Source organism: Amblyomma americanum, chromosome 1, assembly GCF_052857255.1.
Source record: "Amblyomma americanum isolate KBUSLIRL-KWMA chromosome 1, ASM5285725v1, whole genome shotgun sequence".
NCBI classification, from domain to species: domain Eukaryota; kingdom Metazoa; phylum Arthropoda; class Arachnida; order Ixodida; family Ixodidae; genus Amblyomma; species Amblyomma americanum.
In genome coordinates, this window is record NC_135497.1 from 529521195 (window position 1) to 529547723 (window position 26529).

The 26529-nt window shown below is 45.5% G+C and overlaps 2 protein-coding genes across 3 annotated transcripts in view; one reads left to right on the forward strand and one right to left on the reverse strand.

Annotated features, from left to right (window-relative positions):
- Positions 1-26529, forward strand: part of LOC144116268 (lysyl oxidase homolog 2-like) — a 92930-nt gene that overhangs the window by 59020 nt on the left and 7381 nt on the right. Inside the window, exons 7-9 of one of the 2 annotated variants that reach the window (XM_077650986.1) lie at positions 6923-6958; positions 7159-7276; positions 10008-10260. In XM_077650986.1, coding sequence (XP_077507112.1) covers positions 6923-6958; positions 7159-7276; positions 10008-10260 — 407 coding nt within the window. The remainder of the gene's footprint in view (positions 1-6922; positions 6959-7158; positions 7277-10007; positions 10261-26529) is intronic. The other variant, XM_077650985.1, reaches the window with a different exon arrangement.
- On the reverse strand, positions 13954-15308 carry LOC144107567 (uncharacterized). Its single transcript, XM_077640643.1, has one exon. It carries the CDS (start codon positions 14943-14945, stop codon positions 14025-14027), a length of 921 nt encoding a protein of 306 aa, XP_077496769.1. The 5' UTR covers positions 14946-15308; the 3' UTR covers positions 13954-14024.

A 26529-nucleotide genomic window follows, 5' to 3' on the forward strand; every position in this document is an offset into this window, starting at 1 on the left:
GCTATAACTTACGAAGATGCGACGTGGATGACAAGCCAGGAGACCAAGTCAGGGTTTGTTCGCTCATTCGCCGCTGTAGATTGAGTGTGAAGCTTTTGCGCCGCTATTTCGGCCCGTACAATGCTCTTCGTCGGCTAGGTGAAATGGATTATGTAGTCATCCCTGACGCAATGACTGCCTCCCAGTGACGCCGCGTACGACCAGAAGTTGTCCATGTCGTCCGTCTAAAGCCATATTATGGGCGATAAAGGACGCTGTGTTTCCACAGCCGGTGTTATTTTCTCACGATCCGTTTTATTTGTTGCTAGTCGCCCTAGTTTTTTTAATGTATCAGGTCTATGGTTCTTTGAGAGGGCAGTAATGCCACGAATCTTTGCAGTGCTTGTTTGTTCATTCTTCAAGGTTGCCGGCACTCCGCTTTATCGCTTTTTTGCGACGCAAGACGCGACCAGACTTATTTCGATTGATCGCATCCGGGCAGAGCTGATTCTACGTTGTTTCAGAATATTCTAGTAACTTTGCACGCTTTATCTCGAAAGTTTGCTATCATCTTTAAATTCAGCACGGCCGAAAGCGGCGGACATTCTGTTCCACGACCGCTGAGCACGCTTAGTGCTACACCGCCGCTTAGTGATTCAGTCCATTGTGGACGCAAGTCAGCCCAAAAAGGAGTTTTGTTTAGACACCATTTTCGCAGCCTTTCTGCTCTCCGCACTACAGTCACCACTTCGTGACAATATTTTTGTGTCCTGCGATGAGCGCGAATTGTGCCCCCATTGAGTACAAAGACGAACTTAGCTATCAGTCACTTCAGATCGAAACTACGTTCGGTATCTTTATGCTCAGGAAGAAACGTAGGCCTAAAGCAATGCCCAATCACTTCTGCCCGGGCCGTTAGAGCCTATGTTGACTCCAAATGCTTTCATCAAAGACGTTGAGAACGGTAGCTCGCAGCTCTTCACAACGAAACACGCAAGCACGCGCGCACACAAGCACATGTTTGAGAAGGCACAGGAAGCTAGAGGTTTTTTTCAAATATTTTATCTTGATATGTCTTCTCAGACATGTCCAGACATACCACAAGCAAAATATCGAACTGTGAATTATTTAATTGTAATAAAAATGTATTTTCCTGTAATGGTCATAAAAACGTAATAGGAGGTGGTGTATTTTTAGCCACAGATGAGTGTTTTGATTGTGTTTCTGTTCCAGTTAGTGTCGAGATTGAATCACTGTGGTGTTGCCTTAGCGTACATTTCAAAAATTTATCATAGGTGCTAGCTGCCACTCATCATGTCAGATATCTTTTTGCGACAATTTATATGACATCCTAAATGAAATAACTGTCTAGTTCAATTAGACACTAATTTTACTGACGGGAGATTTTAGCTTTCCTAGTATTTCCTGGCCCCATGTGTGTCCATCTGCAGACCCTTCATCATCAAGCGAGTTCTGTCTATACCTCAACACCTGCGCAGACTTTGGCCTATCCCTACTTGTAACATCAACGATATGTGTCAGAGATCATTCGTCATCCCTCTTAGATCTGATTTTAACTTCATCACGGCACAATGTTTTAACACTTACGCATTTGCTTGGTCTGAGTGATCACGATATTTTACATATATCATAACGTTTCAAAGCTTCCCTTCACGTAACCCCTTTAAAACCATTAGGAATTATAGCAAAGGCAACTTCACGGAACTCAATAAAGAAATGGCATCATTTGTTGATCCTTGCATCGCAACTTTTTAAGCACGATCACCTTTTTTTCACCATCCTCTTCTCTACTCTTCTCTTTTTTCACCCTCACCTGGACTAGCATACCATGCGGACAACCAGGCAGACCTCTCCTGTTCCTTTAAAGTCCTTCTGCTCCTCCTTAATAGACTACCTAACAAAAAATGTTTTTTTCGAGGAGCCAAGCGCACTTTAACACTTACAAGTTGGTTAGCATACAAGACTGCTTCCTCTTCCTACCCATCGGCTCTTAAGACTGCTAAGTTTTCGTTTTTAAACAATACCCTTCCAAACATGTTAAAAACTAACCCCAAAAGCTTTCGGAAGACAATAAAGAAACAAAACACAAACAGTATCACTAAAGTCAACATCAGGTGATCCGGTGCCCTGGCGACAATGCGTTTCTCTACCCAATGTTGCTTTCATCCAATCGTTCTCAATGTCTTTATCAAGTGGTCGGCGTTTGAAAACCTACATCCTAATTACTATGAAATGAACACCATTACATTCGATTTTGCTGGCATGAAATCTGTCATCACCGAACTAAACTAGAGTACTTCCTGCGGAGTAGATCTAATTAATACAAACTAAAAAAATACTAGTGTGTACTGCTCTATGATTCTTCAATGTATTTTCTCCAAGTCTCTGAATTCTGCATCATTACTCAATGATTGGAAGACCAAAAAGGTGATTCCTATTTATAAGTCTGGTGAAAAGCACGGCCCGTTAAGCTACAGGCCCATACCACTTACGTCAGCCCCATGCAAAATAATGGAACATATATTTGCTCACCTTGTTAACTTCCTAGAAGAGATGAACTTTTTTTTCTCATTTAAGTTTCATTCTCATTAAGGGTTTTGCAAATCATTGCAATGTGAAACACAACTTTTTCCTTAACTCACAACGTGCAACTTCATTTGTATTCATGTTTGCTAATTTATTTCATCTTTCTTGACTTCTCAAAAGCATTTGACAAAGTTAACCACTCCCTTCTCCATAAACTCCGCTCTTTAAAAATTTACCCAACACTGTTTGACTGGATCCACCTTTTCCTTAATAACCGTGTGCAATTTTTTTACTGTTAATGCACTAACTACCCACTGGCATCAGTCATATCGGGAGTACCACAAGGATCGGTTCTTGGCAATCTTTTGTTCCTTATTTATATTAACGATTTACGTATGTAGTTTCTTCACAGATGTGGTTGTTTGTTGATGACTATGGTATATACCGCAAATAACGAACGATAACACCAATGGTCAATTCCTTCAATCCGACATGATTAACGTGATTAAGTGGTGCCGTCCATGGCAAATGCAACTTATCATTAAAAAATGTAAGTTGAGGCGTTTTTCCCATTTTAACGCAGTGTGTCCCACATACATATCAAACAACCTGGCGTTAGAATCCGTCGCATCGTATCGCTACATTGGTGTTCAGGTAGCTACCACATTCTCCTGGAAATCACACAGAGAATTCATAACATCCAAAGGAAATAGATCTCTAGGTTATTTGAAAAACGTAATTTTTACCTTGTACCATCCTCACTGAAATTCAAGCTATACACAACCTTTGTTCGGCCACAGTTGGAATATGCCTCATAAATGTGGGATCAAGATCACTCAACTTTATCTCAAGCACTAGAAAAAATGTGGAAACGATCAACCCGTTTTATCTTTGCTAATTATAAGCGCACTGCAAGTGTCACTCAAGTGAAGGCCGCTCTAAACATCCAAGCACTAGCTACCCGCAGGAAGGTATCACGCATGAGTCTTTCACAAAATCTGTTATCATAACGCGTCACTCCCGTCACTTAGGATCCAGCTGCCCCCATTTTTCTCTGCTCGACATGACCACCAACACAGTTTACATACCACACTGTAAAACTGCGACTTTCTCAAAATCATTTCTTCAAAAAACTTACACTGAATGGAACAGAGTGCCTGCATCGTTAGTAAACATTAATGACCCCGTTCTCTTCAAATCTGCCCTAACCGATGTGATGAGCTGTTTTTGAATACCCCGGGCTTCGTTTTCTTTGCTATTCGCCTTAGCCATACTGCCGTTGATTTCTTCTTTTTTCTGTTTTTTCTATTTTTTGCTGTTGCTAATCGCACTTTCTAGTATTGTGTCACCTTTCCGTTCACTACTGCCACGTGAAATGTATGATGTTTTTACTCTATGGGTTTGATTTTTATACTGTACTTATGCCCTCACGATATTTGAAATAATTAAATGAATAAAGCAACTAATCCGTGCTCCTTAAATACATTGACTTGGATGGCGTTAGTAATCCTCCTCCTAAATTAAATTTTCAGCCAGACAGACTTCTGTCAAATTTTTTATTTTGTGTTTTTATGGGACAAGCTAAAATGGTGACGCCGTTTGCGGAACGTTTGAAAACGACGGGGCCTATGCTCTTTCCCTCACGGATGATGTTTGATTTCATGGTTTGTATTAGCTGGGCAGATGTTGTCGTGGGTGTTACCGGTGTTAAAAAGGCAACATAGCTCACAGCTTGTGGTCGCTGTTTAGTGGTTGGGGATGCCGGCTGGGCAGGTCCCGCGGTCATCGTCGTCGCGTGAGGATCGTTTCCGTGGACGACATCGGCGAAAGTGGCCGCAACAGCCAAAACTGGGCGTTGCGTGCGGGCCTGGACGCAAATCTTGTTTTTGTCCGAGTCCAGGAACGCGGTCAGGCGCGCCTGAAGGCGGGTGACGTCGGCAAACTCGGGCATCGCAGTAAATGCCAGGTCAAGCCTAACCCCGACGTCCGTAGGCTCCTCGGGAGGGGCTCCCGGTGCGCCACGTGCGGGCCTCGGCCCGACGCCGTACGGGCAGATGACCTGTGACAGAGAGTCGTCGCCCGAGGTCAACACGTAGTCCGGTGAGACACGTGAACCCAAGGCGGCGGCAGAAGTGTTGCCCTCAGCCGGAACCGATGCCCCTGCCGGCCGCAAATTTTCCTCGGAGACGTCTCCCCGTCTTCTGAGAAGTCTGAGCGCGGGGTGGTGGCACCCGCGCCCGTCTGCGCGGAACTCGAACTGGCATCCGGGGACACCCACCGCGGTGGCTCGCTCGGCTACTTATCCGGAGTTCCCGGGTTCCAACCCGACCGCGGCGGCTGCGTTTTTATGGAGGCAAAACGCTAAGGCGCCCGTGTGCTGTGCGATGTCAGCGCACGTTAAAGATGCCCAGATGGTCGAAATTATTCCGGAGCCCTCTACTACAGCACGTCTTTCATCCTTTCTTCTTTTACTCCCTCCTTTATTCCTTCCCTTACGGCGCGATTCAGGTGTCCATCGATATATGAGACAGATACAGAGCCATTTCCATTCCCCACAAACCAATTATTATTATTATTATTATTATTATTATTATTATTATTATTATTATTATTATTATTATTATTATTATTATTATTATTATTATCCGGGGACAGTCGGTGCAGGGTGACTACCGGTTGGTTCGGCCGAGAGGGCGACGCAGCAGGAGGTGTGCGCGAGGCGCACATCCTAGAGGACGCGGGCGAAAGCCAGCCCTGCAACCAACGGGACAGGGTGAGCCGGCCCTAGGCCTCGCTACGGCAAAGCCTGAGCGCGAGGCCCAGATCTGCAGTAGCTCGCGAAAGAGCGAAAAATCGCCAGCGTCCCAAAAAAAGAGAGCCTGAAGAACCGCGATCGGGCGCGGGAGGGCGACGGTGGGCCCACCTGAATGTGTAGGCGTCGATGTCTGGCGCGGCGAGGCGTTTCCAGGGCAGGGCAGGCGCCGCGGGCGGCCGCAGATGGAGAGCCGGCAGCGAAGATGAGGACATCAAAAAGGGCCGAAAAATCGCTAGCCGGCCTCGCGGACCGGTCGCGGCGGCGGCAGAGAGGGCCCGGACCCCGAACCGCAGCCGGAAAAGGCGCCCCGAAGGACCACGAGGCCGCAGGAGAGCTCAGGCGGCCAGGGAGAGAGACTTCGTCTTTCTCCTCCTTGACCGCGGCGGAACCCAGCCGCGGCTAAGTCCCAGACCGCAAAAATGCGGTAAAAACCTCAAAAAACGGCTAAAAAACCGCCAACGGTCGTCCAAGACCTCGAGAAAAGGGTCAGTGATGTTGAAGGACTTCCGAAGGCAGCCCCGAAACCGCAGAAAGGGCCCGGTGGCCAGGTGGTGATCAGGGATTGGTCACTGCTGATCTCTGGCCTGCCGGAACTCGCAAAAGCATGACCATTCGTTCGAGCAGCTCGAAAAACACTGAAAAAAAAAACTGATCTTTACAATAAAATGGAGAGGACACTTATGAGCTCCGCCTTGACGGTATGACGCGATAGATTTAATGGGTTAATGCCCATACATGCATAATTGGTCATTCTCTGCCTAATATTCATAGATCGCTGGAAGTCCTCGTGCCACCCGTGGCGCAGTGGTACAGCGGTTAATCGACATGCCACTGCCCTGCGATGGTAGCTGCTGCCACCGGTGGGGCTTGTGTGACTGAGGTTACTCTTTCCTAGCAACCTCGCGCAGCCAATCATTAATTTAGGTTCCATCTGCCACGGTGCGCAGTTTGGTGACAATTCGGTAGGCAGGTTATTATGACACCGCAAGATTGCGTTACCTAGGGGGCCAACCTGCCTCCTTGATTGCTTCTCAGTAGATGAGAGCGTGCATTTTTGCTCATAGCCGACGACACTGAATTTTCAGCGACACGAGCCCATTAACACTATGGCGTTAAAAATGAAGAATGCAATGTGTTAGACCCCTGTGCTACGCAGTGGCTAGCACCATGGCCAGAATACGAGTGGGTTTGGCTAAGTCCTGGAATAAAACTACGAGAAAGCATGAAAAGAGGCATAGCCCTAAATGGAATCTAGACCGGTGTATAATGAGAAATGTCATTTGGTTCTGTTAAACTGTTATCCGCCTCGCTGACTGACTAACCCCGGTGATAATGAGAGTGCGTCGAAAGCTGTCAAGGCGCCACCAATGAATAGACTTAGAATAGGATCGTTGTGTTATAGCGCTCCCTCATTTGACACTGAAAAACAAGGCTGATAATCACTAGTGCAAAAACAAGCTCGCCATGACAATGATTTTGGAACTAAGCACGGATTATCGTGAAGGCAAAGGCGAAAACATTGCCTTACCGCTCATTATGAACAAAAATGACCACTTTGCGTGCCTTTTGGCCATCTTCCAGTGCTGGGAGCTTTGGCACAAGGAGCAACACAATCAGGTGTGTACCGGCCAGTTATGATCCGCATTTGCCTGCATGAAAAATCCCCTGTACCCTTCGGATCTGAGCAGAACGCAGCAACTTGAGGTCCCTTGGTTAGCCGTTGTTCATTGCTGCACTGTTATTCACCTCTGAAATAGTGTTGACACCATAACAGAACACGGTGATGCTACAGCTCGCGCGTGTGTGCGGTCTCGCAGGCTGGCTGTACGAGAGCCGTCGCCTGCTGCGCTTCACGGCTCGAGTGGCGAACGTGGGCACGGCCGAATTCATGCCCTTCCTGCCCAAGCACGCCTGGATCTGGCACTCCTGCCACATGTGAGCATCACTGCCGCATCGCCTTTCCCTCAGACTGCCGGAGAACGCGGGTACAAGACCAAGGGTTTAGATTCTTCCATGTATTGCTCTATGTTCCTGGGCCTTTTTACGGTCCTAAAATCTATGGAGGAAATACAACCTTTGTCCGTAAAATTCTGAGAGTGAGTCCATTTAAAAAGGTGCGTTTAACATTGAAATCATTTGCGCAGCACCACTTCGAAATAGTGTCTCTTACAGTCTATGCACAGCTTCCAGCGCTTTTTGAGGTCTTGGAAACAGTTGGAAAGCGCTGATTTTTGTAGGGCTGTCAGCTGCTTTGTCGTGGCGGCTTGAATGTCCTCCACGCTCCCCATCCAGCGACCTTTTAGGGCTTTCTTCAAGCGAGCAAAAAGAAAAAAATCGCATAGGGAGAGGCCAGGCGAGTATGGCGATGAGGAAGTAAAGTAATGATGTGCTTGACCAAAAATTTTGCCAAGCTTAGAGCAGTGTGCGGGCTTGAGTTATCGTGGAGAAGGCGCTATTGTCCTGATGCCCATAAGTCACGGCGATAGCGTCGCAGTGCATCACGCATGCGTTGGTGCACGCGGATATAAAACTCCTGATTCACCGCCTGCCCTTTTGGGACGAACTCGTGGTGTATGACACCTCTGGCATCGAAAACAATAAGCATCATAGCCTTTGTTTCGGTCTTCTGTCGCCGCACCTTTCTCCAGGCCGGAGAGCTTGTGGAGCGCCATTCGGCGCTCTGCCTCTCTGTTTGAGGATCTTATTGAAAACACCATGTTTCGTCTTCAGCAATGATGCTGTCGACGAATGCAGCATCCTTCTCTGCCTGGGAGAACAAGTTCAGCGCTCACTGATGTCCGCCTGTTTTTCTGGTCATCTGGGAAGGAGTACGGCACAAGTCAGGCATTCAGCTTTCGTTTCCCCAAGTTCTCACGCAAAATTTGGTGGCATGTTGCCTTACTAACATCTAGAGCATCTGATAGCATGCTGACTGTAATGGCGTGGTCTTGCTGTACGATTTCCCTCATCCGAGCCACGTTGTTTTCATTTCGTGAGGTTTAAGGGCGCCCCTGCCTTGTGTCGTCTTCCACCGACATTCTCCCCGAAACAAACCTATTGTGCCACTTGAAAACTTGCGCATGCGATAATGTCTCGTTGCCTTAAGCGTCACGAAGGAGCTCATATGTCTATGTAGCTGTCTTGCCAAGCTTCACACAGAATTTTATGTTTACACGGTTTTCTAGGAGGATGCTCATTTCTCCACTTTAACTAACAGTAGAATGTGCAGACGACTAGGCACAACGTATTTTTCTACATGCAGTGCAATCTAGTGGCTGCCACAGCAATTAACATAAATAGCTCAGGTTAGCCCCACAACATTGCGCTACACATATACACCAACACTTGTTTTGGGTAATCATTTCTAGAGAAGAAAATAAATCAGTCTCGAAGCTTTACGGACAAACGTTGTAGGAGTGCGCATACAGCACTCAGGAACCTGGGCCGACGCATAGAACATTCCGTTCTACATTTGTGTTTGCTGCCCTTGGTGCTGAAGTGACGCCACACCCTCGTTCATCGCTTGGCATTCTAGCCAATGACGATGAGAGAGCATAAGCCGTGGTGTGGCTTGATCCGATGGCCAGGGCTGGGAAAAGATAAAATTCTATATAATCGGTTGCAGGACTGTTATCTTATACCGAACGCAGTACGTGTTATGGGATGGGAGTTTTAACAAATGTAATGTGTGTCCCCTGCCCCTAATGTTAGACTGAATAATTGCTTGAAATCAGTTGTCAAATTCTTAAACCTCTCAGGAGGGGCCAACAGTTTGTGACCAACAGTTGCAGACAAAGAGATAAACCAGAACTGCCGGAGTTTCTGAAGCTGTATTTCAGAGCCCCCTGCGGGCGCTGAAAGGAGGGTGTGTTACCCCGTAAGGAGCACCAGATTACGGCGTGATCACAGAAGCTCAAACTGTGCGAATCTTGCCTCGCGATGCCAGGGGCCAATGGGATGAGCGCGGTGGCAAACACGAGATGAGTAGCACGCAGAAACCATGGCACTGAACACGTGCTTCAGATGATGCCCAAGTTGAAGGGAGCTGAAGTGTAAAGAGAGGCCGCTCCCGATTCAGGATAGAAACTTGAGCAGTTCGACTGCCCCCTCGGCTGCACCTTTTCTCTTTTTCAATCTTTCCTTACAAAAGAACTATATACACTCCTACAGAGGGCGTGCGCTGCACTCTAGCTTAGCAGGGGCCCGGCGATTCTGGAAATAGGAGTTAAATATAGGACAAACATATACTTGATCGAAATGCATTCTCACCACGCCTTTACTTTTAAGAGCACCTCAAGAAATGTACCGCAAGGAACTCTTTCGTGCATTTTCGCATTCCAACGAAACTCAAGTTTCGGAGTTCAGACAGAGGAACTTATAGGCGCTTTACATATGCGCAGAAGCGGCACAATAATAGCATTTGTAATCGGGCGTAACGTGTAGTACGAATAACACGCGGTTCAAGAAAAAAAAAGAACCCATCTCGGAATCCTCCTCCTGTCGTTAGGAACCGACCCATCTGAGCTTTAAAGCGGCATTTTATAGCGTAAAATTCCGCTGTGTGGCCAGCTATCGAGACTTAAAAATTTTGCTTAAGAGCGCATCTGCTGAGTCATCTGCCGGAGCAAACGTCTCTTGTGTAGATCACCTCGGCTGCTATGCACAGGCACTACCACTCGATGGAGGTGTTCGCGCACTACAACGTGCTGGACGCGGAGGGCCGGCGAGTGGCAGAGGGCCACAAGGCGAGCTTCTGCCTCGAGGACAACGTGTGCCAGCCCGGCGTGGACAAGCGCTACAACTGCGCCAACTACGGCGACCAGGGCATATCCGTGGGCTGCACCGACACCTACGCACACAACATCGACTGCCAGTGGGTGGACATGACGGACGTGCCGCACGGCCACTACATGCTCAAGGTATGGGATCACGAGTGCGTTCTGCCTCTGGGCTTACAGAGTAGTGAGCAAAAAGATATGATATTTCAGTTTTTATAATATATGTTCTTTTACCCCACTAAAATGTGCACACCAGACTGGTGGTATGACAATGTGTGACTTTTTACAAAATAGCAGCCAATCTTCATCATTATGTTAAGCGATAGTTTGCTCCCACAGCAAATTTGTTGATGAACTACTTTCTGCGCTGCGTGATGGTATCGGCTATTATATCTTTTTTATTACAAAATGAGACGTCTTCAAGGCTGCTTTTACACAGTAATCTAATACGTCAGTACTTCCCATGCAAACCGTTTCTGGCAATCACTGCCTGACTCCGCTGAAGCATGGAGTCCAAGACGCTGTCACTGAACACCTAGTCCATGTTTACCAACTTTTGCGGCAGCTTCTCAAAATCCACATGCTAGAAAAATGCTTGGGGTCGTAATAATAATAATAATAATAATGGTTTTATTTGCGCCTAATGAATACATGGCGCGGGAGACCCGCAGTAAAAGCTGTCACAAGCGACAGCTTGACAAAGCCGGAGGCCCCCCTATACACTTGACAGCATCATAGGCGCAATGAAACGGCATGTCTCATCCAAAAACTAAATAGAACAAAACATGAAAACATCTGCAATTACAATCACTCACAAGAACTACATAAAATTATACAGAAAATGTGGTAGAATGAAGTTAGAAGGCACTTACAAAAGCAATGAAACATTCATGTGCGATGGCAATGAGTTTAGCGAAAGTAACAGATAAATTAAGCACATTTTGCTTCAAATAAAATTCAAAACAAAGTGAATACAGACAAGCGGTACAGTCAGGGTAAACAACAACGTGACAGAGTAAACAGGAGTGGCAAGCGAAGTGTCCTAGTACATGTTGAAATACCGGCGGAGTGTTTTGAACGTCACCTTTTCAAGTTGGATATGTTTATGATTTAAATCCTTTAGTAACCGGGGTAGTTTATTCTGTATTGTTTGTAGGCCGTATGTTGTGCGAAACGTCCTTACTTTCCAGAGCTCCGTGTGACGTGTCTGGCGTGTAGTAGTGTTTGATTGTAACCTGGCTAGACGAGGTAGAAATGAACTGTTGCTAGCGTTTTCATTCTTAATTGCCTTGCAAAGGATATAATCAAACAGTTTGGTAACAGGAAATATGTTGTATTTGAGAAATAGATGATACGTATGTGAATAAAACGGCAGATTTTCTATTACTCTTACAAACCTTTTCTGCAACTTGTGAAGCTTCTGCAAATTTCCGTAAGTTGTCGTAGACCAAACTAAGTGACAATAATTGAGTCGGGAGGAGAATAAGGAATTATAAAGTAACAGTAAGATTTTTGGTGGTAGTAAATTGCGATTGCGGTATACTAGCCCAATTACTTGTGCTAGCTTAATTAGCATGCTGTCCACGTGGACATCCCTTGACATATTCTGCTGAAAGATAACACCTAATGTCTTAATACTGGAAGTTACTTCGAGAGGAGTGGCATTTAAGTAGATAGACTTTTGTATTGTTATGTTTTTGTTTTTACTTCGAAAGAATACGGCTTTTGTTTTGTTTGCATTAATCGTCAGGCTGTTTTTACGTGTCCATTCGTCTAGTTTTATTAATGTTAAATTAGCAGCATCAACAAGGTCGTCACTAGTTTTACCAGTTAATAATATGCTGGTATCATCCGCGTACATGATAAATTTCACGGTTGCATCAATATTCACAATATCATTCACGTACATATTAAATAAAAAAGGTCCTAATATACTGCCCTATGGGACCCCTGCTGAAATAGATAATGGGTTAGAACTGTGGTTGTTTATGACGACTATTTGTCTACGAAATTCCAAGTAGGAGCGTATAAGAGATGCAGCGTTTCCACGAAAGCCATAGTGTTGGAGTTTCTTAATTAAAAGTTGATGATTAATGGAGTCAAATGCTTTTGACAGGTCAATAAAAATTCCTAGTACATGTCTTCCTTCTTCAAACTGATTTAGTATGTGTTCTTTTTGTTGTAGCAACGCGAGTTGTGTGCCTAAACCCTTACGGAAGCCATACTGGCAATCAGTCAGCAGGCAACGTTTCTGCTCGAATTCGGATAGTCGCTTTAAAATAACTTTTTCGAAGACTTTTGAAAAGACGGCAAGGATTGATAACGGTCGATAGTTTCCTAAGTTGTTTTTATCGCCTTTTTTAAAGAGCGCAGCGACTCGCGCTATCTGCATCGTTCGAGAAAACGTGCCTTCGCTTATACAGATATTGAAGATATAGGTAAGACAAGGAGAGTGAAGGTCAGCAACATATTTGATTGGTTTTATTTGGATACCATCAATATCTTTAGCGGTACTATTATTTAGACTGTGAATTGTGCTAATTATCTCTCCCTCATTTACTGGATACAAAAATATAGAGCTAGAGTTGTATGGAATACCATCAAAATCATTGTCTGGTGCGTTGTTACTTCCAATTTTAAGAAAGTGTTCGTTAAAAGCGTCTGCAAGTGCTTTTTCCTGTAACTCAAGGCCATTTATTTTTAAGCTCTGTATCCTTTCCTCGGGAATATTGCAGTTCAACAAAGAGTTCAGTTTTTTCCACATTGCGGCCGTACCTGGAGCTAGTGAATTAAAGGAAAGTGTATAGTAATCTCGCCTGGCCTTTTTATATCTTTGTCTAAACGATTCCTAATTTTTTTAAAAGCCTGAAATATTTCGGGGTCTCTGGTCTTTATAAATTCACTGTATAATGCATTCTTTCTCCGTATTCTGGCAGATAGCTCTGCACTAATCCATGGTTTACGTATTTTCTTTTTGTGTTTAATGCACTTAAAAGGAAAGCTAGTGTCATAACTTTCTTTCAATAGGCTGAAGAAAGCCTCATAAGCCAAATTTGCGTCTTTAAGATCGTATACAGTGTCCCAACATGTCTGAGCTATCTTCTCACGAAAAATAGAAAGAGCCTGATCAGTTATTAGTTGAATGAAACGGTTTGTCTTTGTTTCCTTGTTTCGAACGTGACCCTTGAAACATAAATATATCGGCAAGTGATCACTGAGATCCGATGCGAAGACGCCAGCGTTAATGACTTCAGAACTTAAATTCGTAATAAATACGTCAATTAAAGATGACGAATTCTCGGTCACTCTGGTAGGAAGACTGATAGTATTCCAACACGCATTCATCTCCAAGAGAGTATCTAACCTAAGTTTTGGTGAATCATTCTTCATCATGTTAATGTTGATGTCTCCGCCATAAATTAAATTGAATTTGTTGTCATTTATAAAGACGAGAAAAGTTTCTAAGAACTCCAAGAATGATGTAACGGAACCATTCGGAGGGCGATAGCAAACAGCGAAAACAGTATTGTTTTGTATCACTGATAAAAATTCATAGTCATAAGTTATTACTGAAAACTGGTTCAATATTTCACATGCAGACGGCTTTTTAACCAAGGTGCATATTCCGCCACCACGACCTGTTGATCGATTCAGGTAGAAAGTATTGTACAATGGAAGCCGAAAGATGTTCACATCGTCAACACACCAAGTCTCTGTCAGCATAATGACGTCAAAGGATTGCTTTGTTTGCTCAAAAAAGAGTTGTAAGTCATGTTCCTTGCGAGTAAAAGAACGTATGTTTAAGTGAAAACATTTGAAAGCCTTCGAAAACGCTGTACCTAAGTGATGGTTGAAAGTGTGTGGCAATACGTAAGAGTGAGTAGGTGCCATAGTGTTCTTTGTGTTCAGCTGATCTGTTGCTTAAGTTTGTCGCGGTCACTAGAGCAGGAAATGACCACCGCGTTTTGCCCATCAGCTTTCCGGACCAAGACCTTGTTGTTGTTGTGCCATACGTATTTGTAGTTATTTGCCTTGGCCCAGAGCTTTGTTTCGGTAAGCAGAGTACGTGTCCTTTTTGTCAGGTTTTCTAACCCAAAAATGCTCTCATTTCCCTGGCACAGTGTTTTCCTGTTTTGCCACCATTTGTCTCTTACTGATTGTTTGGCGAAACGACAGATAATGCCAGGTATCTTATCTTGCTTTGAGGGAAGGCGATGAGTGGACACTATGTCACTTTCCTGAAGCTGTGGCAGGTTGTTTAGAGTTGCCAGCTTATTTATCTCATCAATCAGGTTTTCATCCTCCATTGCTTTAATTCCATGGAACTCAAGGTTCAGCTTTCGGCTTCTCCATTCCAAACAGTCCATTTCGTTTTTCAGCTGCGTTATTTCATCGTCTTGCTTTTCAATCTTGTCTACCCTGTGTTTCAGTTCCCTGACCTCACGTTCGTTCTTTTCTACCCGAGTTAGAAGCTCATCGTACTGGTCACTCATGTACTGAACTGTGTCTTCGACGCTGTCAACTGTTTCTTTCAGCGGTAAAAGGTACTCCAGCTTTTCATTGATTGATTTCAGCAGTGCACGAACATCCTGGTCATCCGTATCATTACTGGATCTATCGAGTTGTGGAGTACGACCTTTCGAACGCCTGCAATTTGAGCAACGCCACGCACTGCGATACTGCTCCCCTTTGGACTTGATAGTAGCATCTGAAATTCCTGCACATTTCCCCGTGTGATAGACAGATCTACAGTCACTACAGTCGATTTTGGAATCAAGTTCCTCGAGTTGCATATCACATGACCCACAGTGTTCATCAAGGGGCATAGCGACACTTTTGGCAGCAGCAGCAGCAGTAAAAGAGGACAGCGGGAAGATATATTAACAGAGCAGCAACTAACCTGCAATTGCAGAGAAAACTTCTTAAGATGGTGCCTTTCCCGTGCCGCTGCCGCTGCCAGTGTGACAGCCGCAGGTCTCTGGGCTTTCTTTATAGCCTCGTCCGATGGGTGGGCGTGTCCGCTGGCCGGTAGCGATGCAGTCCTAGATGACGTTATCTTCCGCAGCAACCAGCACACGTGCACGCAGACGGTTGTAGTCGATGTCAGAACTTCATATCTGCAATTGCAGAGAAAACTTCTTAAGATGGTGCCTTTCCCGTGCCGCTGCCGCTGCCAGTGTGACAGCCGCAGGTCTCTGGGCTTTCTTTATAGCCTCGTCCGATGGGTGGGCGTGTCCGCTGGCCGGTAGCGATGCAGTCCTAGATGACGTTATCTTCCGCTGCAACCAGCACACGTGCACGCAGACGGTTGTAGTCGATGTCAGAACTTCATATCTGCAATTGCAGAGAAAACTTCTTAAGATGGTGCCTTTCCCGTGCCGCTGCCGCTGCCAGTGTGACAGCCGCAGGTCTCTGGGCTTTCTTTATAGCCTCGTCCGATGGGTGGGCGTGTCCGCTGGCCGGTAGCGATGCAGTCCTAGATGACGTTATCTTCCGCAGCAACCAGCACACGTGCACGCAGACGGTTGCAGTCGATGTCAGAACTTCATATCTGCAATTGCAGAGAAAACTTCTTAAGATGGTGCCTTTCCCGTGCCGCTGCCGCTGCCAGTGTCATGTTCAAACTCATAATGAAATCCCAGATTCTTGCGTGCGCATCAACCTTTTCAAGAATGACACGAACATTGATTGTTCTAATGAAATCACTCTTTTCCATTGGTGACCTACCTCCACCAGGTGTTCGTTTACTACGTCAATCTGGAAACCCAATTATTTCACGCATATGCGGGGTTTGAGCTGTGCTCCTGTTGTTTAGTTTAGCTCATTGGACACGATGCCTCACAGTTCATAGAGTTACTGTAGGGCCTGATAACAGGTTCAAACGTTCAGAAATGTCGATATCTTGAGTTTTTTAGCTCGCAGAAACGATGTCTATCTTGACTGCCTGGTTGGTCGCCTTCCGTGTCTCCTGGGAAAACTGAAAAACTGGACATCCCCTGAACCTATATCTGTTCAAAAATTCAGAAAGCGTGGACTGTTCTACTCTAAAATATAGGAAGAGCTGGTGGTGTTTCATCCCATAACTGTGGCCGCGGACGGTTGTGAATTTAAGTCTTATTGGCGGTTTTTTTCACCTCACAATCCACACACAGCTTATAAAAATGCTCAGTAATACATGTAATCGCATAAGATGTCACCTGAAAACGACCTCAATTTAATAAAAATTTTGGAGAGACGGAAAATAACGCAATAATAAGCGCCAACGAAAGGACAAAAATGGAAAATAAGCTTCAGGCAAATAGTTCCGCCCTCAGCAACTCCTGACGGAAGAAGACGGCATTATTGCATCATAGTGTATTTAACAATCAGATATTTATTAACTTATTTTTATTTATTTCTTTTAATGCCTTAAAGGTCCAATGCGGGGAATTATATAGGGGGGTGATTCAACAAAGTAAACTTAATAAATATACAACACAGAATATAAAATGCCGAAGACAGAAATAAATAGGTTAAGAAGCCAGGTACAAGTAAAAAAAAAAGGCTAGGAATAGGTACTTGATAAAACGCACATGTAGCAAATCCCACAAAAAGAAGCAACAAAAATCCCATCTTCAGAAGTTACAAAACATGGCATCTAACATTTCAAGGAACGTTACGGCCGACAGGCGCACACTGAAGCAAACGAAAGGAAAAAAGTGAACGACACAGCGATACAAAAAGAAAACACGCACATCATTCTACACTGGAATTTTCAAAGTATGACTAAAGAGCTGTTTGAAATGATGATGTTCCAGCGATCGATAGCCGCAATGCTAGAAGGAAGCGTATACCACTCGTCAATTGCCAGGACCAAAGGTGAGTATTTGTATCGTTCTGTCTGAGCGAAAATGGGTTTAGCCTTCTTCATATGATTTACACGAGCCGATGTGCGTGGTGCCAGGAGCAGATGTGCTCTTGCAAATGGTGTGTTGCTCTGGTGGAGAGTATGGTAAAAGAGATAAACGGCTGAATTTTCTGCGCATGACCAGCGGCAGGCTATGGAGCGATATTTTCAGTGCTGTTAAACTTTGATACCGAGAGTAATGGGAAAGGATGAATCGAGCAGCCCGGTTTTCTATAGATTCCAACATGTTAATAAAATAGGTATAATGAGGGTTCCAGATCACTGGCGCGTATTCTATCGCAGGCCTGATTAGTATGCTGAATGCATGTAGTTTTGTGTCGTGGTTGGCTTGGTGCCGTCGACTTTTAAGAAGACCAAGTTTTTTTAAGGTTTTGGTAGTGATCAGTTCAATACGAGTGCTCCAGAGTGAATTAGACTTAAAATTTACACTGAGGCATTTTGCCCACGCTGCAGTTTCAATGATAGTATTATTAACTTTGTTCGCATTATGACTTGCGTTAGCAGGTGAAGTAAACTTCGGATGTTTTGTTTTATCTGCATTAATTACTATTTGGCACCTGCCGCGCAAATGAGTTAGCTCATCAAGGTTAGTCTGGACACAATGATGACGCAAGGGCTCGATATTACTCGGCAAATTACACAGTCGTCTGCAAAAAATTGTATTGTTGATGTTATGTTCGACGTGATGTCCTTAAGAAAAGCAGTGGACTCAGCACCGAACTCTGAGGTACTCCTGGAGCAACACCTGTACGCCTTGATAAGAACCTCCCTAACTCAACTGACTGAAAGCGGTTCGTTAGAAATACGTTAATCCACTGCGTAGTATGTTGACCCAGCTGCAGGTTGTGTATTTTTATCATCAGGCGGTTATGCGGCACACGGTCAAAGGCTTTAGAGAAGTCAATGAAGATAGAGTCAATGTAGAGAGAAGAGTCGATTTCTTGATGAAGGTCCGTTATTAACTCAATTAACTGTGTCTGACACGATAAATGTTTGCGGCAGGCATGCTGGTTGTTATGAAGCAAGTGGTTCTTGTTAAAATGAGTCTTATTGTTAGTGTATATTTCGTGTTATAGTACCTTGCAACATATCGAGGTTAGTGAGATTGGCCTCTAATTACTAAGAAAGGATCTGTCTCCAGATTTAAATACCGGGATTACATAAGCGGACCTCCAACCTTCTGACACACATGTCGTATCGAGTGACTGTTGGAAAATGAGAGATAGCAGGAAAGCTGTGTACTCGCAGGTTATTTTTAACAGTTTCGTGTTGATGCCATCAGGTCCTGGGCTAGTGTGGTGGGGTAGGCGTTCAATTGCACGAGCCACGCCAAGCGCAGATATGTGAATGTATGAAAAGAGAATCTAGATATCGGCCTCAGGAATCAGCAGTGGATTGTAAATGGGCAATATTTCGGTAAATACTTGTGATAAGTGGCTGTTGAATTGTTCTGCACGCTGTTAGGTGCAGCAATTTACACCCAAAAGAACAGGCGCCCTACTAGCGCATTTAGAATTAAGTTTTCCGAATTTTCATAGGGTTGTTTTTTTTTATATCTCTGATATTTTGAATTTACAGAAAAAACTGCAGATATCACATCTTTTTCTTGACTGCTGTATATGCAGTGCGTTATTGAACTAGGCGACTGTTCACGAATGCATCAAGTTTAATGGGAAGTACGAAGCGGCGCTCAAGTAGAAAGAGCCGAAAGCCAATCAGCTTATTTTCGACTCAACTTTGCAAATACCACTTGGCTATATGATCTGTGGCCACTCAGCACATCATGACATTGACGCCAACAGAATCTAAGCGAAAAGGTAGTGAAAAACATTCGTTCACTGAAGTTTTCATTAGCGTTGAACGACTTCAGGTGTCGGAATTTACTCCGGATACCTTCGCTGTGCTTGATACCCGCTTCTTAAGTTCTTGGTCTCCTTTATCGGTATATAACAATGATGTGTTACTAGTTCGCTACCGAGTGTATTTCAGCTCTGGGCGGCTGTGGAGCTCAGGTCTCTTATGCTTTGAGCACAAACCGGCGCTACATCCGCGGCCTTTCAAACCGAATGATTGCCGGCATTCACATGAGGTAGAAAACCAACCACCTCAAGGGTGGAGCATGCACACGTCACAAAATGTTCCATCGACGATTACGATACTCCCTAATGTGAAATTTGACACCTAGCCTCTATTTCAGCACCGTGAACTCTTGGGTCCTCTCGGCTGCGGCGATGAGCTTTTGTTTCGGCGGCCGAACAGCAGGGTCCTCTCCGTGGCGATGCTGAGCCTGTGCTCAGGCAGCTCGTATAGCATCAGCGGCAGACAAAGCATTTCCACATGTTGCGTCGCTCGTTCTTCACACACAACTGGCTGAGACTACTTTGTGTTGGATTATTTACGCAGACGGTTTATACTAAGACGACAAAACTCTGAGTGGCATGACCGACTCGGAAAATCAATCGGGTCCAGCACATATCACCGCCCTGCACGGCAACGGAGTGGTGTGGCGCGACTGCGAGGAGGCAGCGCATGAAGCCGCATACTGACCTCCTCTCCCCTGGCCAACCTACCACCACTCATGCAGTGGTGATGGACAACGGCGCGCACGACGCGCCTAAAGCAACCTAGACGCGCACATGCTACCGGCGCCTTCAGGCGTGCGAAAAGTCCCTTGATAATTTTTAAGTACCGACCCTCTTAGAGCTTCGCCGCCGCAGCGCGAGGTCCTCGCTCCCTCCAGCATTGAATGCTGGCGCGTGTTTTTGGACTGGCTGGGGGCCTCACTCAGCAATTCTTCTTAGATGGTGGTAAAAGCGTTGGTAATGCTGCAAGTTATTTTGCTGGTAGTTTTCGTTTCTCTTAATGACGTCTGAATAAGACGTTCTTATGCGAAACAAATGTCTTTGTGCATTTGAAACTTCATGAACTCTCTGTGCCATGAAATAAGGTGTTGAAATGCGTGTATCCAACTTAGTATTGCCGTTGGCAATAGCTATCTGTTTTAGGATTTCTTGAGTCCGTGTGGGCATATAAAGCGCTTGTACCATGTTTGGCAGGCCTTACGATACAACAGTCGCGAGTGCAGAGCAAGGCCAAGTGTTCGGTTTCGTAATGTGAACGCGGCTGTAGTGAATTACATCTTAAAGAAGAAAATACCAGCCAAAAAAAAAAAAGACGAACATACGAGGAGAGAACAATACAGGACAACGGCTGGCTCCAGCCGTTGGCTCCAGCCCGGCTGGCTCCAGCCGTTGTCCTGTGTTGTTCTCTCCTGGTGTGTTCGTCTTTTTTTTTGGCTGGTATTTTCTTCTTTAACATGCCATACCAACCGGCCCACCATTCTGCCCTGATTGAATTACATCTGAACCATATGACAGAGTGTCGTATGGGACAGTGTTAGCGACGCCATCAACCAGTCATCGACCACAATAATAGGTGCTGGCACACTTGACCTCCTGAATTTTAATGCGAAATCGTTTTATGAACCGTCGAGCGGAAAAACCGGCGCCGTGTATTTAATGACTTTGGTTGAGTGTGGTGGTACCATGGCGATTGTGATGTGATGCATAGGTGAGAAGCATAAGAGCAGTTCTGATTAACAATTAATGCACAGGTAATGAGTGAATGAGTAGTGACTGCTAATTAGTGGCTGTTAGTTTCTTATGTGAAAAATGGTGAATAAAACCTGCCATAATGCCAATGCAGTGAAACGTAAATGAAATTATTAGCACTTGAGTTGTGACTCCTAATTAGTGAATGAAACGGCTAAAAATCCTCCGTATTAAAGGACCAAATGATAGCACCAAATTACCGACCCCTAATTAGTGTGAAGTAATTAGCGAATTAAATGTTCGGAATGGCATGAATGTAATCAAATTAACAGTACCTGAACCGGATGTAGTAAAGGAATAACTAGTAACACCTAATTACCAGAACCTAATTAGAAGTAACCATTGAATGAAACGGCTGTGCCCCGAATGTAATCAAATGGACAGTAACTTAACTGGAGGTAGTAAAAGACTAAATAATGATACCTAATTACCGACCTCTAATACGTGAGGGGTAATTAGGTTTGGCTTGGTTTATGGGGGTTTAACGTCCCAAAGCGACAAAGGTTATGAGGGACGCCGTAGTGAAGGGCTCCCGAAATTTCGACAACCTGAGGTTCTTTCATGAGCACTGACAACACAGTACACGGGCCTCTAGAATTTCGGCTCCTTCGAAATTCAGCTGCCGCAGCCACGGAGGAAGACTATATAGTCTTGCTCCGTGGCCGCGATCAAACCCGCGTTTTTCGAGTCAGCAGCCGCGCGCCATAGCCACTGAGCTACCGCGGCGGCCTGAGGAGTATTTACTGTATAATACAGCTAAAATGCCCGAATGTAATCAAATGAGCAGTACCTAAGCTGGAGGTAGTAACGGACTAAATAGTGACACCTAATTACCAACCCCTAATTAGTGAGAAGTATCTAGTGAATAAAATTACAAAAATTCTCTGAATGTCATTGTAACAGTACCTGAGCTTGACGTAATAAATGAGCAAATAATAGTACCTAATTAGTCACCGCAAACTAGTGAATCAAAATTAATGGCAAAGAAAGATTTCCGAACGTAAAAAAAATTAACAGTACTTGAACTGGAGGTAGCAAATGACTGAACAGTGCCACCAAATTGTCGACCCCTTATTAGCGAAAACTAACTACTGAATGAGCGGACTTGAACTGCAGGCCACTATACACTGATGACCGAAATATTGGAGTGGCCCGGCCCAAATCTGGAAGCGACCATCGAACCGGGCGTGTTCTGATACACTTCGACATCAATTTTGGTCCAATTTTGCCTAAGTCAATTTTCGGGTTACCGGTGCGAAAACATGGGGATTGCCCGGTGAAACCATCCAAATGGGTGTGTTTTATTATACGTGTATATCAATTTTGGTATAATATGGCCAAGGTCAATTTTTGGGTGAACCGTGCCGATTTTTGGGGGTGGCCCGGGCCACCAAAGTCCAAGTTCAAGTAATGGTCGGATCATGACTACCCTGGTTGTGTCTATTACTAATAGGCAAAGTGTCATGACCATGCTTGGCTAAATGTTATAGTGTTCCTATGGAACTGTTGCTATGCAGCGCTTTACAAGTAAGCAAGAAAAGTTTGCTTGGAGTAGCAGCCTCCGAATTAGTGCTTTAGCATCAAAAAACGGACAGAAATGCTTTCACAACCTGAGCAGAAGGCTCCCGACCACTGTATATCAGTAGATATCAACTTAAAGCATCCGCGATCACTTTGCTACTCTCTCAAAAGAGCCTGCAATTCAGCCAAAAGGAAACTGCAGTCACCACCCACTAATACTTGGCCGCGGTATTCAAAGCAATTGCAACAATAGGAGAAGTACAATCTGGAAAAGCAAGCGCTGATCATCCCTTCATGTAAAGGATGCAGATATCGCAGAACAAGCTTGAAATAACTCATCTGTAAGACACTATTTGGGTTTCAGTAAAAAAAACGACTTATTCCTTGTTAGGAAAGGTGTGCTCAAGCTCACCTTTTCAAATGCATGCTGTTCACAGTACAAAGAAATATCTAGAGTGCTGCTACGCTGTTCGTTGTCGAACGAAGTCCTTTCTGCGAGTTTTGTGAAGCCGCTGTATGCTCAGAAAGCCATCCCGCTTTCCTTGCGGGTTCGTTAAAACGGCGAAGCTATCCGCACGCCTATTACTGCATTTTAAAGCACAGGAGCCCGGCATAACGCGAGCGCACAGCACATAAACCAATGCGTTCAGCGTCCGCTGCGCCCAGGCTAGGCGAAAAATGGCGTGAGCCGAAAAGAAAATCGCATCAAAAACACAAGCGGCGCGCGTTTCCATTCGCAACGGTAGGGAGACCAATCGGCGTGAAGCGAAACCCGGTGTGCAGCCAGATGCCTGCGGCCCGACTATTCTAGTACACTCTAGCCTGGCAATGCGAGGCGAGGAGGGAGTGATTAGGTTGCGCGGCGGCTGCGAATTTCTATAAGTGGCGGTATTTTAAAATTATCAAGCGACTTTACCCGCGCCACCACTATGGCGCCATCTATGAGCGAGCGGTGGCACTCTTGTTCGCTCGGTTACGCCGACGGCGATGTGGCTCACCCCAGGAACGGGCGCAAGAGCTGCGCTCTAGAAAGGGGCATGCCTTTGGGCGTCGGTGCTCGTCTGCTAAGCACTATCCTTGGATCAGGGAGGTATTGCTCGGCCAGCACAAATGCTCCCTTCTCCACGGGGAGGCAGCCAGCTGGAGAATGGACGCTAACAAATGGGGTACACGAGCTAACTGGACAGATGTGTGGCAGCCTGAACCAGACTGGTGCCCTATAGCTCGCCTCTCCACCGCGGGGCATGGGTTCCGCTGGCAGGCCACAGACGCCATCGACTTCCCCCTCTCCCCCGCCACCTAGGCCCCCATAGGAATCCCGCATTAAACAGCACAAGAAGCATGGCAGGAACTTGTTTCAAGATCGTCATATCTCTCCATCTTCCCTGCTCCGTCACTGCATCCGGTAAAATAAAGGTGATATAAAAGTGTCATGCCACAATGCATAAAAGAGTCCGCATGATTAAATGTACATTCATTTTATGCGCTCCTAGTTTGGCCTTGCTAGGGGAAGAAAGAGAAAGTAATCTTCATCACAATGGATTTCTACCTTTTATGGCAGGTTCATTATTACCGAAAATCAGCGCTGGCTGCGATCACCCACAGTCGGCGGACCAGCGGAAACTCACGGGTGTGGTTTGGCCTTTTGTCCTGCCACATTTTGTCCACCTTTGGTTCAGTTTGTAAAGCATTAAATTTAGGAGGATAATTACACTCCGCCTCAAGGGTATGACGCGAAAGCGGTAATGTTTATTTGCTGCTTTCTTAATTAGTACTCACTTTTAATTACACATTTATTAGCATGCATCACTAATCAAGCTAGACCACGTTATACACCGCAAGGCACACAAAGTCTCCCTTTCAGAGTGGGCTTAATGTGCGTGAAAAAGCGAGCGATGCGACGAGGCGGCGCGGCGACGTTCTCTCCGTCGCTTAGTGGGCAACCTCCAAGCAAGCGAAGGCGGCAGTCGACGTGCACCAGCGACATGCAGAGCGGTCTCCGTGCTTGCGCACTTGAGCTTAGCAAACACACGCGCGACCTGTTTTCTCTCTAAAATTTTGTGGGTGTGCCCTATTGCCAGGGCAAATAAATATTTCTCTACGGCAGCGGTGTACCTGCAGTGGCAATGACCAAGCCGGCGTGCTTGCAGCGACGAAGTCACATCACGGATTCAAGGAGGAGGCGTGCTTTAGTTCGGTGTCTGCGCACTCCGGCTTAGTAAAATCACTGTCGTAAACTGTCACCGCAATCTGCTTGTAAGTGAGCAAACTGTAATATGCAAGTGAGAATACGCGCCTCGAGTGTTTTTGCACGTACATACAGTTGGAGCGCAGCGACACGGTGGATCGAGCGCCAGTAACCGCGGCTCGGCACGCATCTCTCCCTTCAGTACCCTTCCTGTATAACCCGCTCCAAATGTTGTTAGCCCTCCGTAACTGACAAGCATATTGTTTTCATTATGTAAATGTTGTGGGTCTGCCTACACCACAGCAAATATTTTCTCTACAGCGGCGATGACCAAGACGACTATGCGTTTGTTGAGGCGAAGGCAGATCCCGGAGGAGAAGCTATGTGACAAACCGGAAACGACCAGTGGGGTCTGACTGGCTAATTGCGGGGGGTCTTCCGGGCGACACGACAAGCGGTGTCGCTTTTCGCTGTCGCCTTCGCCTGAGTTTTATCGTTTATAGAGCTCAGCCTTTAATCAAGTCGAACGAACCTCTCTCAGTGACCTAGTGGTAGCTTGCCTGACTCGCAAAGGAATGGTTATAGATTCCCTCCCCAACTCATTATACCAATTTTCTTGACAGCGTAATTGATTTTCTTTACATTCTTATATGTCGTAATGACTTCCTACGAACATATAGGAGGAATGTAACAATAGGTTTATTTATGTTCATTCCGCAACTCAACATGTGACGCTGCAAGCCCCTCGACCAAATCTGAATTGGTGTGACAAGGCGCTCCGATTTTCATCGCAATGTAGGCTCTAACGCTGTCGCGTTAATTGCGACTGTGAAATGGGCGTACACAGGGAGCTTGCGTACGCATCGTCCGTTGCCTTGCATGCACTGTGAAAGGCGCAAACACGACACTTCTAGTTTGCCGGGCCGTAGCGTCGCTCAGGAGCAGGTGTGCACAGTGGCGCCGTCTAGTACACAAACGCTGGGTTGAAGAAACTTTTATCCGAATTCTGAAGATAAAGATAGGTGCACTGCGATCCTTCTTTGTTTCAAGTAGAAAAAGTGCAAATACAGAAAATGTAAAAACTAACAAAAAGTTGTTGAACTGCTTCGCGAGAAAAGCATTGATTTCCACTAAGGGGTTGGCTGCTGCATCAGGCGCCCGAAAGTGAAGGCACCAGAAGTAAGGGGCCTCGTCTCGGAAGTCAGCCATTGGCAGTGTATGAAATGGCAGATTAGCGCAGTCTTTCGCTTTCATTTTATGTTTTGCAGATGGCATTTCGTCGCTTCATCGTTGTCTTTTTTTTTCCACGACAATTCTTACCTATTGTGCCAGCAACAACCTGAGGAGACCAGTAAAGTGTTTAGAAAAGACGTTTAAAAAAGGAGGGTTCTTTGTATCTCATTCGGGCGATAGTAGCAGACGACAGGATCTCGCTACACGCAACACGTACGGAGCTTTGTCTGCTCAGCTGCGTGTCGTGCCGTTGCTAGCGTCGCCAACGATGCGCTGTATTGTGATGCAGATTTACGCGCTCTAAGCGCAAGTCATGCAATCAATGGGGGATAAATGTAAGAGGGAATTGGTTGAAACCTTCACAACGCAGCCAGCTTTGCAGTGACCATTTTACGGAATGATGTTTAGATCGAACCGGAGCGAGAGTGCGAATAATATCTGGTGATGTGCCGATGGTGTTCTGATTCATATCAGCGCCTCTCAAAGGTATGGCACTGCTGTTCCAACAGCGTATATGAACTGCTGTTTCGTATTGTACCAAATTATGCCTGAATAGGCTTTTCTTCGTGACACTTCGTGCAGTTGACCTCTAACAGCGCTTGTCCTCCTTTCCTTTCTCGTCCGCAATTTCGCTCGCACTGTGTTTTTCTAAATATGCCATTGACTAGCCAGAAAATTGTTTCGCGTGCTTCTTGTAGGTGCATCAACACAGACAAGGCTGTGCTATGGAGGTCAGTTAAAAGCACTTCTAGAAAGTAAATGATGATTTAAAGCGATAAACACACGCAATCAATGAGACGGGACATCGGCTGCCTCAACTCGGAACAAACTATGCAGCAGTTGTATAAGGAGCGGCCGAGTGGCTCTCGTAGGGACGAGTGTAAGGATTTCGCCATTGTTCGTACTTTCATGGCAAAGCAGAAATTCACTTTTAACGCGGAAGCCTTTAT